Below are 12807 nucleotides of genomic sequence, written 5' to 3' on the forward strand. Positions count from 1 at the left end.
GTGTAAGCCCTCCAACATTGTTTTAATTAGTTACTTTGATTACTCCAGGTCTTTTGCACTTCAATTCAAATTTTAGAACAAACTCTTTGATTTAAAAATCCTGCTGGAATTGCACAGAATCTCTAGATACATCTGGAGAGAAGTGACATTTTAACAATACTGAGTTTTTTGACCCATGAACAACATGTATCTCCCGCTTATTTGGGTCAATTTGTCTTAGTATCTTGCAGGTTTCAGTGTACACCTCTTTCACTTCGTCAGATTTATCCCTATTTCATGTTTTTCATGCTATTCTAAAAGGTATTTAGCATTTCATATTTTTTGATGCTATTCTAAATGCTAGTTTTTTTTTTCTTTTTTTCTATTCTTTTTTCCCAATTACACCTAATACTCTCGAATACAAAGTATTTTTAACTTTCAATTTTGGACTGTTTATTGCTACTATACAGAAATAAAACTGATTTTTGTATACCGACCTTATAACCTGTGACCTGCTAAACTCACTTACTAGTCTACTAGTTTTGTAGATTCCTTCAGTTTTTCTATGTAGATGATCATGTCATTTACAAATTACAAGTTTTACTGCTTTCCTTCCAATCTGAATGCCTTTAATTTAGTTTTCTAGTCTGATTGCATAGGCTCTAGAACCTCCAAGTAAGTACAAAGTTGAATAGCTGTGGTGAAACTAGATATCCCTGTTGTCTTCTTGATCTCAGAGATAACATGATTTAACCCTTCACCATACGTATAATGCTAGCTGTAGGATTTTTGCAGATGCCCTTTATCAGCTGAGAAAGTTCCCTTCCTCTATTTCTAGTTTGCTGAGATTTTTTTTTTAAATCAGGAATAGATGCTGGTTTTTCCCCCCTTTTCATCAACTGACACGTACTTTTTCAATATAGTGAATTATATTGATTAACTTTGTAATGTTATACCAGCTCTGTATTCTAGGAATAAACCTCACTTGGTCTATTATTCAATTTGCTAAAACAGAGAAATTCTGCATATATGTTTGTGAGACATATTAGTCTGTGGGTTTTATTTTATTGTAATACCTTTGTCTGATTTGGCGATATTATAATTCTGACCTCATAGAATGAGTTAAGAATGATTTCTCCTAACTTTTCTGGAAAGGTTTACATAGAAATTGTATTATTTCTTCCTTAAACATTTGGTAGAAATCTCTAACGATGCCATCTGGGCCTAGAGTTTTCACTGTGGTAAGGAAGGGTATTAACTCTATAGGGTTATCAGGTTATCTATTTTTTCATGAGTTAGCTTTGGCACTTTGTGTCTTTGGAGTTTGTCCATTTCATCTAAGCTGTTGAGTTTAATGGCATGAAGTTATTCACATATTCCCTATTAACTTGTACAATCTGTGGTAATGTCACTGTAAGAATCTCCCCTCGAGATAATGGGAATTTGTGTTTTCTTCCTCCTGGTCAGTCTTAGCTAGAGTTTATCAATTTTATTGATCTTTTAATTTCTTTTTCTATTTAACTGATTTGTTTTGATAGCTATTTCCTTTCTCCTGCTTACTTTGTATTTAATTTGCTCTTCTTTTTCTAGTTTTTAGGGTAGAAACTCAGACATTTCTTCTTTTTAAATATATTTTAACACAGATATTTAGTGCTAGAAATTTCCCTGAGTAAAGCTTAGCAGCATCCCACTAATTCTGAGATTTTTTTTGCTTTTATTCCACTCCAACTACCTTCTTTTTTTTTTGAGACAGGGTCTCACTCTGTCAACCAGGCTGGAGTGCAGTGGTGTGATCTCAGTTCACTGCAGCCTCCACCCCTGGGCTCAAGCGATCCTTCCACCTCAGCCTCCCGAGTAGCTGGGACTACAGGTGCACACTACCATGCCCAGCTTTTATTTTATTTTATTTTTTATTTTTAGTAGAGACAGAGTTTTGCCATGTTGGCCAGGCTGGTCTCTTAACTCCTGAGCTCAAGTGATTTGCCCGCCTCAGTCTCCCAAAGTGCTAGGATTACAGGCATGAGCCACCATGTCTAGCCTCAAACTACTTTCTAGTATCTTCTTTGATCCATGAGTTATCTAGAAGAATGATATTTAGCTCCTAAATATTTTGGGATTTTCCAAGGATTTTAATTCTATTGCAGTCTTGGAACATCCATTGTATAACTTTATCCTTTAAAATATACTAAGACCTTTTTATTTGACCCAGAATATGGTCTACCTTGGTAGATCTTCCATGTGAACTTCAAAAGAATGTGTAGGTGTGTTCCACAGTTGAGTGTTCTATAAATGTCAATCAGGTCAAGCTGATTGACAGTATCATTCTAGTCTACCTAGAAAATCCTTGCTGATTTTCTGCTTGCTTGTTTTATCAATTATTGATAGTGGGGTACTGAAATCTCCAACTATTAATTGTGTATTTGACTATTTCTTGCAGTTCTATCAGGTTTTATTTTGCTTTAATTTGAAACTCTGTTATTAAGTGCATAAATGTTTAGAGTTACTATATCTGTTGGAACATTTCACCCCTACTTTATCATAAAATGACTTTCTTTACCCTGGTAATATTCTTCGCTCTGAAGTCTATTTTGTCTGCTATTAGTAGAGCCACTCCAGCTTTCCTTTGATGAGTGTTAACAAAGTTTATCTTTTTCCATTCTTCTTTTAACCTATTTAAGTTGCTAGCTGTACATTTTTTAAAAGGCACCATATAGTAGGGATTCCTTCACCCCATCTGACAATTATTGTTTTTTAAATGGGTTATTCAGACCATTTATATGTAATGTGATTACTGATACAGTACATCTGAGTCTATCATCTTACTATTTGTTTTCTATACCCCAACTGTTATTTAATTCCCTTCATCTTTTTTCTGCCTTCTTTTAAATTAATCAAGCGTTTTTAATGATTCTATTTTCTTTTTGATGCATGGTTTTTTTTTTTTTTTTTTTTTTTTTTACAAAGAGTATAGAGTCATACTTGTATTTATACTGTGTTTTGTCAATTAATATCAACCATTCCCTCTAACCATTAACCCTTTTTTGGTGCTCAATTCAGTCACCCATAGAATGTGCTATTCTCCTCCAATTTTTGTCTTTCACAAACTTGGCTAATTAAACCCTTTAATTCTCTTCACATAAGTTAGTCACAATGAATGTCGGCTTACACTTGAGAACTGTTATCTTATAGATCACCAAAACCCTGCCAACAAGCTCACAGTGATTGAATTATCACATCCATTAGGTATGTTTATTTATCTAATCGGGAAAAATGTCCCCGGATCATCCTTAACTACAGGGAAGATGATGAATATAAACCTATATGGACAATACCAGGACCACCAGGAAAGATCTCTTGAGAAAGGACATTTATCTTACTACTTCCGTGGGCAGTAGCACTGAAAAGAAATATAATACAGTAGTCGGCCAACATTACAGAATCCAGAGAGAACATACCTACCTATGGTACTCTCGCCTCAGTCACAAATTCAATATATAAACTGTAATAATAGTCTTAGCAATATTTGTTTTAACTAATTCAGATAAGATTAAGAATTCAGAAGAGAACGAGATGACGTGTTTTGTGTTATTAGTAACCCTGTTTTTTATTCCATTTTCAACAAATACAACTATTTGTTGAGCTCTATCTTTGAAAGGCTGACGGTCTAACATGGGTAAAACAGTAAGCATATATCATTAGGTATAGTGCACAGGAAAATAGAGCAAGATAAGGGGGAAGAGGAATGCCATAGGGTAGGGCTGCATTTTGAATAGAAGGCTGGGTGAAAAATGGCACTTGAGCAAAGACTTGAAAAAGAGAGGAGGTAAGCCAAATAGAGCGCTAGGCAAAGAACCTTCCAGGCAAAGGAAAAAGCCAAATGCAAAGGTCTACAACAGGTAGGAGTATGACTGGAGTGCATGAGGAAAGGAGACCAATGTGGTGAAGAGTATTAGGAGACAAGATCACTAAAGGTCATGGGCCTCACTGTTCAGGGCAGGAGTTGGCATTTATTCTTCTGTAAAGGAACAGACAGTAAATATTTTAGGCTTTGCAGGCCATATAAGGTCTCTGCCTCATATACTTTGCTTTTTTAACCAACTCTGTAAATGTAAAAACCATTCTTAGCTCACGAGATTGATAAAAATAGGCCTTACAAGATTTGCCTGCAGAACTTATTTTAGGCCCCTGTTAGGACTTTGACTTTTACTCTAAGGAAGATATTATTTGACTAATGTTTTGAAAGAATCACTGTGGCTGTAGGAAAACCAAGGGAGACCAGTGAGACAGTGAGCAGGACACTACAGTAATCCAGGGCAGAGAAAAGGACAGCTCAGGGGGAACAAGGAAAATGGGGAGAAGGGATTAGATTCTGGACCTTTTTTTTTTCCCAGATAAAATGGATAGATCTGGGGAGTGAGAAAGTAGTCATGGGTGACCCTTAAGATTTTGACCTGAAAAACTGAAAGGACAGTTCTGCTAATGATGAGCGTGAAGAATGTGAGTGGAACGGGTTTTGAAGTATGCATTCTGCTTCAAAACAGAGTAGAACTTGTATTTGTAAAGTTTCAAAATGATTCTGCTGTGATCTGAATAGAATTGCTTTAAGCATGATTTGGGAAGAAATGGCATTTTAACTATATTCCATATTTACATCTGATAACAGACCAGGTAATTCTTGTACCTCTGAACAACGTCCTTGAGCTTTCTTCATACAGGTTCAGAGTATTTCCTGATGAAAATGTTCGTGGACATCTTATAGGTTTTTTTTTTTTTTTTTTTTTTTTTTTTTTTTTGCTGCTATAGTGAAAGAGCTACTTTTTTGTAAAATTACATTTTCTAGATATGGTTGGTGATATGATTGGGGTATCCGTCCCCTCCAAATCTCATGCTGAAATGTAACCTCCAGGCCAGGCATGGCAGCTCATACCTGCAATCCCAGCAATTTGGGAGGCCAATTTGGGTGAAGCTTAAGCCCAGGAGTTCAAGGCTAGCCTGGGCAACATTGTGAGACTCAGTCTCTATAAAAAATAGAAAAATTTGCCAAACATGGTAGCACATGCTTGTAGTCCCAGCTACTTGGCAGGCTGAGGATTGACTGAACCTGGGAGGTGGAGGCTGCAGTAAGCTATGATTGTGCCACTGCACTCCAGTCTAAGTGACAGAGTGAGACCCTGTCCCAAGAAAACACATAACCCTAGTGCTGGAGGTAGGGCCTGGTGGGAGGTGTCTGTATCATGGAGGTGGATCCCTCATGAATGGCTTGGTGCCCTCCCCATGGTAATGACAGAGTTCTCGCTGTGAGTTCATGCAAGATCTGGTTGTTTTAAAGACTGTAGCACTTCCTAGCCTCTCTCTCTCTCTCCTAATAAACTCTCATTTTCCCATTATCTTGTATTTTGTAAATGTTTATAAATATCTCTACACTAATTTTCCCTCTTTATCTGCAATAGGTATATTCTTTATTTCTAAACCACGTCTTTATGCATTGATTAGAATTTCCAGAACAACGCTGAACAAGTCGCAAGCACCTGGGTTTAAAGTCATCAGATTTTCAGTACGACATCAGTTGTTTTTCACTGTTTTCAATTTAGTGATTCAATTTTCACCTTTCCATTGTTTTCAGGTCTCGGTGCCCTCTTCGTCATTTGCCTTAGTACCCTCTTCGTCATTTGCATTAGTTGCTACTTCCTTTTGAATCCTGATAAGAAAGTGAACTGGAAATCCCAGGGTTTTTCCCTCCTAAGCTATTTCAGCATAAGTAATTTGCATGGATTGCTCTTCAGAAATGCCTCCTTCCTTTGAACTAAAATTTATTTTTAATAAATTCAAATGTTTGTCTTTGTTTTGTTTATCCTAATAGTGAAAAGTCGATTCTTGTTCAATGCTGGTTTAGGGCAGGAGTTCTCAATCTTGGCACTGTTAACATTTTTGGCTGGATAACCCTTTGTTGTGGGGGGCTACTCATTCCATGTTTAGCAGCATCTCTAGCCTGTACTAAGTAGATGTCAGTAGCAGTATTCATTACAACTTGTAATGTCTCCTGACATTACAAGTGTCCCCTTCAGGGCAAAATTGCCCCTGGTTGAAAATCACTCATTTAGTCAAGCAGATGATATGGATTCCATCAAAGACTAAACTTGCCTTCTATAATTGAAGACTCATTTTCAATGTCACCTTCTCAGCAAGACTTTCCCTACATAACTTAACCTAAATTAGGACATTCTCCCTACCTGCAGCCACTCTCAAACACAGTCTTTTAACTATCATAGGATCTTTCAAAGTGTGGACGCTTGATGTCCTCAAGACCCTTTCAAAGGGTCTGTAAGGTCAAGGCTGTTTTCATATAAGACATGCGCTTCCTCCCTCTGTATTGCTATTTATACTGATGGTGCTGACACCTTGGCATGAACCAAGGCAGTGACACCAAACTATAATGGCAGTTATTGCAGTCTTCATCACCGTGCACTCAGTTAAAAAAATGTCAGTCCAGTGGGAGGCTGAGGTGGGTGGATCACCAGGTCAGGAGATTGAGACCATCCTGGCCAACATGGTGAGACCCTGTCTCTACTAAAAATACAAAAAAAAAAAAAAAAAAAAAAAAAAAAAACTAGCTGAATATGGTGGTGCACGCCTGTAATCCCACCTACTTTGGAGGCTGAGGCAGCAGAATCTCTTGAACCCAGGAGGTGGCGGTTGCAGTGAGCCAAGATTGCACCACGGCACTCCAGCCTGGCGACAGAGCTAGACTCCGTCTCAAGAAAGAAATGGAAAAAAAAGTCCAAGAATGCTCATGGAGCAGTAAAAAATTAATTTTATTAAATCTTGACCTTTGAATATACATACAATATTTTTAACACTTGAGTTAACAAATGGGATGTACATATAAAGTACTTTTGGCTCCTTATAGAATGACTGGTTATCTTAAAGAAAAGTCCTTGTGTGATTATTTCAGCTGTAAGTTCAACTAACTGCTTTTATTATTGGAAGAAAGACAAATTATTCAGACTTGAATTATTTGGCAGATATTTTCTCTAAAATTAACCCATCATTTCAAGGAAAACGACGAACTGTATTTGTTCCCAAATCTGAATTCTGAAATTTGAATAGATCATGCATAAGCTTGACCACATCCCAATATTCAAGACTTTTCTAATGGGATCAGTGGTGTTTTTTTTTTTTTTTTTTTGGAGACAGTCTCGCTTTGTCGCCCAGGCTGGAGTACAGTGGCGAGATCTTGGCTCACTACAAGCTACACCTCCCGGGTTCACGCCATTCTCCTGCCTCAGCCTCCCGAGTAGCTGGGACTACAGGCGCCCGCCACCAAGCCCGGCTGATTTTTTTGTATTTTTAGTAGAGACAGGGTTTCACTGTGTGAGCCAGGATGGTCTCAATCTCCTGACCTCGTGATCCGCCCACCTCAGCCTCCCAAAGTGCTGGGATTACAGGCATGAGCCACTACGCCCGGCTAGATCAGTGGTGTTATTTAAAAATGTTAATCTTAATAATAATCTGTATAATGTGTCAACATCTGGGAGATCTGTATTATGTCAGTGATCTAACACAGATGCTCCTCATAAACCAACGATGGAGCTACATGCAGATATACCCATCAAAAGTTGAAAATATTGTTAAGTCAAAAGTGCATGTACTACACACCCAATTCACAGAACATCACAGCTTAGCATGGCTTACCTAAAATGTGCTCGGAACACAACAGCCTATCATTGGACAAAGTCCTCTTACACAAAGCCTATTTTATAATAAAGTGTGGAATAATAGCTCATGTAATTTATTGAATATTGTTATGAAAGTGAAAAACAGAATGGTTGTATGGGTACTCAAAGTATGGTTTCTACTGAATGTACACCTATTTTGCAACATTGTAAAGTCGAAAAATCTTAAGTGGGGGACCATTTGCACTTTCTTTTTTTTTTTTTTTTTTTTGAGACAGAGTCTTACTCTGTCACCCAGGCTGGAGTACAGTGACACGATCTTGGCTCCCTGCAACCTCTGCTTCCCCCATTCAAGCAATTCTTCTGCCTCAGCCTCCTGAGCAGCTGAGACTACAGGAGCACGCCACCATGCCCGGCTAATTTTTGTATTTTTAGTAGAGATGGGGTTTCACTATGTTGATCATGCTAGTCTTGAACTCCTGAACTCCAGTGATCCACTCAACTCGGCCTCCCAAAGTGCTGGGATTACAGGCATGAGCCACCATGCCCAGCCACCATCTGTACTTTCTAAATGACCAAAACATGTTATAAAATCATGTACTGGTAAAAGTTTATTTCAAAGTACAGAGTATAAAAAGTTCATTCATATAGTTTAATGTTCTGTAACCAATCAAGAAACCACCTATTGTGTGGTATTAAATATGTTACAGTATTTGAAAGGCTATTAAAATACTGCTCTTTTTTCTAACTACACAGCTATGAGACCAGGTTTTCTTTTTCTTTTTTTGAGACAGAACCGCACTTGTCATCCAGGCTGGAGTGCAGTGGCACCATCTCGGCTCACTGCAACCTCTGCCTCCCAGGTTTAAGAGGTTCCTGTGCCTCAGGCTCTTGAGTAGCTGGGACTACAGGCGTGTGTCACCGTGCCTGGCTAATTTTTGTATTTCTAGTAGAGACAAGGTTTTGCCATGTTGGCCAGGCTGGTCTTGAACTCCTGGCCTCAAGTGATCCACCCACCTTGGCCTCCCAGGGTGTTAAAATTACAGGTGTGAGCCACCGAGCCCAACTTTAGGTATACATTTTCTTTATATGCTTAAAGCAAAATAATGTTTGAGCAGTTTGACTACAAACGTAGCTAAGATAATCCAGCTGTTTTCTATTAAGCCAGTCACTGAGATTTTCAAAACTTAAAATGACACTTCTCACTGAATTTTTTGTTTTGGACAGTATGGTTCTTTTTCATAAAAATATACTATTATAACTTATAATGAGCTTATTACTTTTAAATGTATTAATAAATATTTTTAAGTTTTTCAGTTTTAATTTATAATAGCATAGCATCAATAGATAACACACCTATACTTACACGAATCACTTTTCGGTCTTCAATAATTTAAGAGTGTAAAGGGGGTCCTGAGACCCAAAAGTTTAAGAAATGTCTCTATCATCACATCAATACATTCGATTGCTTTTGTGGCACTTGCTGCCAACTGAAATTCTTATTCAGTTATGTTTACTTATTTACTGTCCAGCTTTCCTTAATTAGAACGGAAGCTACGAAAGAGCAGAGCTCTTTCGTCCATCCTACTGAGTATTATATCCCCAGTGACTAAAATCTGACCCAGCACTTAGTAGGTGTTCAGTATGATTCTGATGAATAGAACGAATGTAATGAGTAGACAACATATTTAGCCACAGACAAAAGATGAACCATTTTAAATTTATAGGACATACACATTACCCTTTCATCAATTTGCAGTTTTAGGATAAGGATTAAGGAATAGGCACTGAGGGCAGTTCCAGCAGACATGTATCATGTCTACTCTGTGGGGTCTGCTCTCTCCTGACTGCCTCTAGAGCCTAGTCATGGGTAACACCTCTGCTCTCTGCTGGCTGTAGCTGCCTCCACCTTGTGCAAAGCCCATAGGCTATCAGGACTGCTGAGTGCTTCCTGAAGTTGAAGATATCCAGCCATGAGAGGGAGGCCAAGTTATGTGCTATTACCCTCTGAGTGAGTAGATGTTAATGTGGTTCAGTCAAAAGTCCCCTCTAACTTCTTGAGGTCACTTTGTTTCTAGTTTCTGGAACTAAACTTTTCATATTTTTATATCCCATTGACCAATAAAATGAGAAATGTATTTGAATCCTGTGCTTAAAATACCACTTACCAGCAGGGCACAGTGGTTCACGCCTGTAAACCCAGCACTTTGGGAGGCTGAGGCGGGTGGAACACCTGAGATGAGGAGTTCGAGACCAGCCTGACCAATATCGTGAAACCCCGTCTCTACTAAAACTACAAAAATTAGCTGGACATGGTGGCAGGCACCTGTAGTCCCCAGCTACTCTGGAGGCTGAGACAGGAGAATTGCTTGAACCCGGAGGTAGAGGTTGCAGTGAGGTGAGATCGTGCCATTACACTCCAGCCTGGCCGACAGAGCGAGACTCCATCTCAGAAAACAACAACAACAAAAAAGAAAAAACAAAAAACAGTATCACTTACCTTACCCAAGGAAGTTCTCTTAGAATCTATATTCTCTTATTATAAATTGTTTCAATTAATCTAGTTTCCTAGTCCAAAGGGCATTAGAAACATTGAACAGAATGAGAAAATGAAAGGAAGCTGGGTAAGCTTAAGATCAGCCAGCAGCACATACCAAAAGGTAATAATAAGCAATAAAGGAAAATACAGACAGAACAGAAATGACAACTCATAGGTACCGAAGCTAGGACCATTTAGAAGCAGGAATAATTAGTTGTATACTCCTCGAATTCACCTGAAAGCATCCATTCTACACTGCAGTATAATCCTTATAACAGAAATCCCAAATCAAATAATGATTATGACATTCTATCTTTAAGAGGTTAGAACAGATACAAGTGATACAACAACTATGCTGCTTAGTTACCCTGAACTAAGGTACCACCTTAGTTTCAGTACCATCGCACCCCAGCCTGGTATTATTAATGGTATGTCACATTTTTTACTGTTAAGTACTTACATGTGAATAAGTGTAAGAAAATGGCTGCTTATCGGTAACATAAATTCAGAGTCAGGAATGATGATGATGCCACAGAACCACAGACTGTGACACTGGTGGCTGAGAGAGCAACATCTGTGCCTTTTGATACTTCAATTTACAAAAACTTTATTTAATGCAAAGTTTAAATACTGTACAAAATTACCTTCAGTCTATGTATATAAGGTGTATACAAAACATAAATGAATTTCATACTTAGACATGGGTCCCATCCCCAAGATCTCATTATGTACATGCAAATATTCCTTAAAAACAAAAAAAAAAATCCAAACTCTGAAACACTTCTGATCTCAAGCATTTTGGCTAAGTGACACTAAACCTCTACAATTTACTCAGAGAAACAAAGAGACCACAAAGGTCCTGCGTGTTACAAGAAGAATCTACACTGAAGATGTAAAGCAGAGATGATTTTTAGAAAGTGCAGTAAGAAGGCTACTGCTAAAATCACAAAGAGTATGAACATCTTCTTCTAGAAGGAATGGAAGTCAGAATTGATTCATAAACAATTTAGGGAGTTGAACAAGATTTAGTGAACAATTATGTTTTAGGGAAGAGAGGGCAAGACACAAGTGGGATGAAAGCTGGGTTTTGGACTGTGGTGACTGGGAAGCTGGAGGCAGTTGGCACGGATACAGTCAACATAGGAAGAAAACCAGGAGTGGTGTCCTCCCAGGAAGATTGTGGGGGAACCACTGATTTCAAGAATCAGGTAACTGTGGCACTTTTATCTCTCAAGTTGCCTGCTTGGCCTTTCAAGTGTACTTTACTTCCTTCTGTTCTTGCTCTAAAACTTTTACAAACAAACCAACCAAGCAGATAACTGATAACTGTAATTCTAGCACTTTGGGAGGCAGAGGTGGAAAGATCGCTTGAAGCTAGGCATTTGAGACTAGCCTGGGCAACATAGCACAACCCTGTCTCTACAAAAATAATTAGTAATAAGAATCAAACACTTCAAGAATGAGATAAACACAATTTAAATAAACTTGAAAACCTGAGAGAACAGTTAGAAATCTATTTGTTAGATGAAAGTACAGAATTTTAGTATGTTGCAACAGCAGGATATGCTGCTTTTCGATGTTATTTTTAAAATCCAAAATAAACCCAAATTGGGACTTACTGATTTCTCACATAAGGTGTCTTGCATTTGCTAATTAAGAGATTTCAAATATAAATAAAGCCAAATCCATACCTTTTCTGCTTTTTTATCAGAAATGTCTTGCTTTTCCAGAACAGCCATGCTCTCCTTCAGATTCTTCACAATGTCTGCTGGAGATTTGTGAGACTTCCCAAATGGGAACGGCATGACGGCAGCGGCAGCGGCCTCCGCTGCACTCCACCTGTGCTACCTAGAACACAGCACAAGGTTCATGTGAGCAAACACTGGGATCAATGGAAGACAGACTTTCTAAATAAATCCTAATCTGGGAAGAAAACCCATGTTTAGGAAAGTCATTTTACATAACTTTCAAAATCAGTAGGAACAGGGAAATCCACAAATATATGCAAGAAATGATAATACACAAACGTCTTAGTATTACAGAACACTGTATTTTTCAAAACACTTTGTTTTTCTTTCCTTCAAATCAACTGCTCTCCTAACCACCCAAATGGGGATGAACATGCTGCCTGAAGCTACTGAGGTAGAGAGCAGCAGCTCCCACTCACAGGGCAACTGTTACTGCCAGGCCTGATGCTGAGCACTAGAATTCATCATTTCATGAAACCTTTTCCAACAATCTCCTGCTCCTGTTTACTGGTGAAGTTTAGCAAGGTTGAGAGTCAGGCTCAAGGTACTAAGTGGTTGAACAAGCTCAGATCTGTCTTGATCCAAAGTATCCTTAATCACCACACTGTACATCAAAATGATAATCTATTTTACAGCTGAGGCAACTGAGGCAAAAACTTAGGTAGTGTGTTTAGCCAAACAGCACTAGCAACAGCCTACTATCTAGGTCTCTCCAGATGCTCTTTTCCTGGTGTTCATGCTGCTCCTCCTAAGCACCCAGTGGGTTGCCCCGAATATGGCACACACTTCCTCGGCATACCCATCCTCTTATTCAGGCAGTCACAGGGTCTCAGAGCTAGAGGGAAGACTGGATGGGGGAAAAACTCTC

General features: G+C 38.5%; 1 protein-coding gene across 1 annotated transcript in view; it reads right to left on the reverse strand.

Annotated features, from left to right (window-relative positions):
- The window catches only part of CAB39 (calcium binding protein 39), a 109590-nt gene that overhangs the window by 50005 nt on the left and 46778 nt on the right, over positions 1-12807 (reverse strand). The window contains exon 2 of the mRNA XM_010355798.2: positions 11883-12039. Within this exon, the coding sequence (XP_010354100.1) occupies positions 11883-11996 (114 nt within the window). The 5' untranslated portion in view covers positions 11997-12039. The remainder of the gene's footprint in view (positions 1-11882; positions 12040-12807) is intronic.

The sequence above is a fragment of the Rhinopithecus roxellana genome, chromosome 14 (assembly GCF_007565055.1).
Source record: "Rhinopithecus roxellana isolate Shanxi Qingling chromosome 14, ASM756505v1, whole genome shotgun sequence".
In the NCBI taxonomy this organism is placed as follows: domain Eukaryota; kingdom Metazoa; phylum Chordata; class Mammalia; order Primates; family Cercopithecidae; genus Rhinopithecus; species Rhinopithecus roxellana.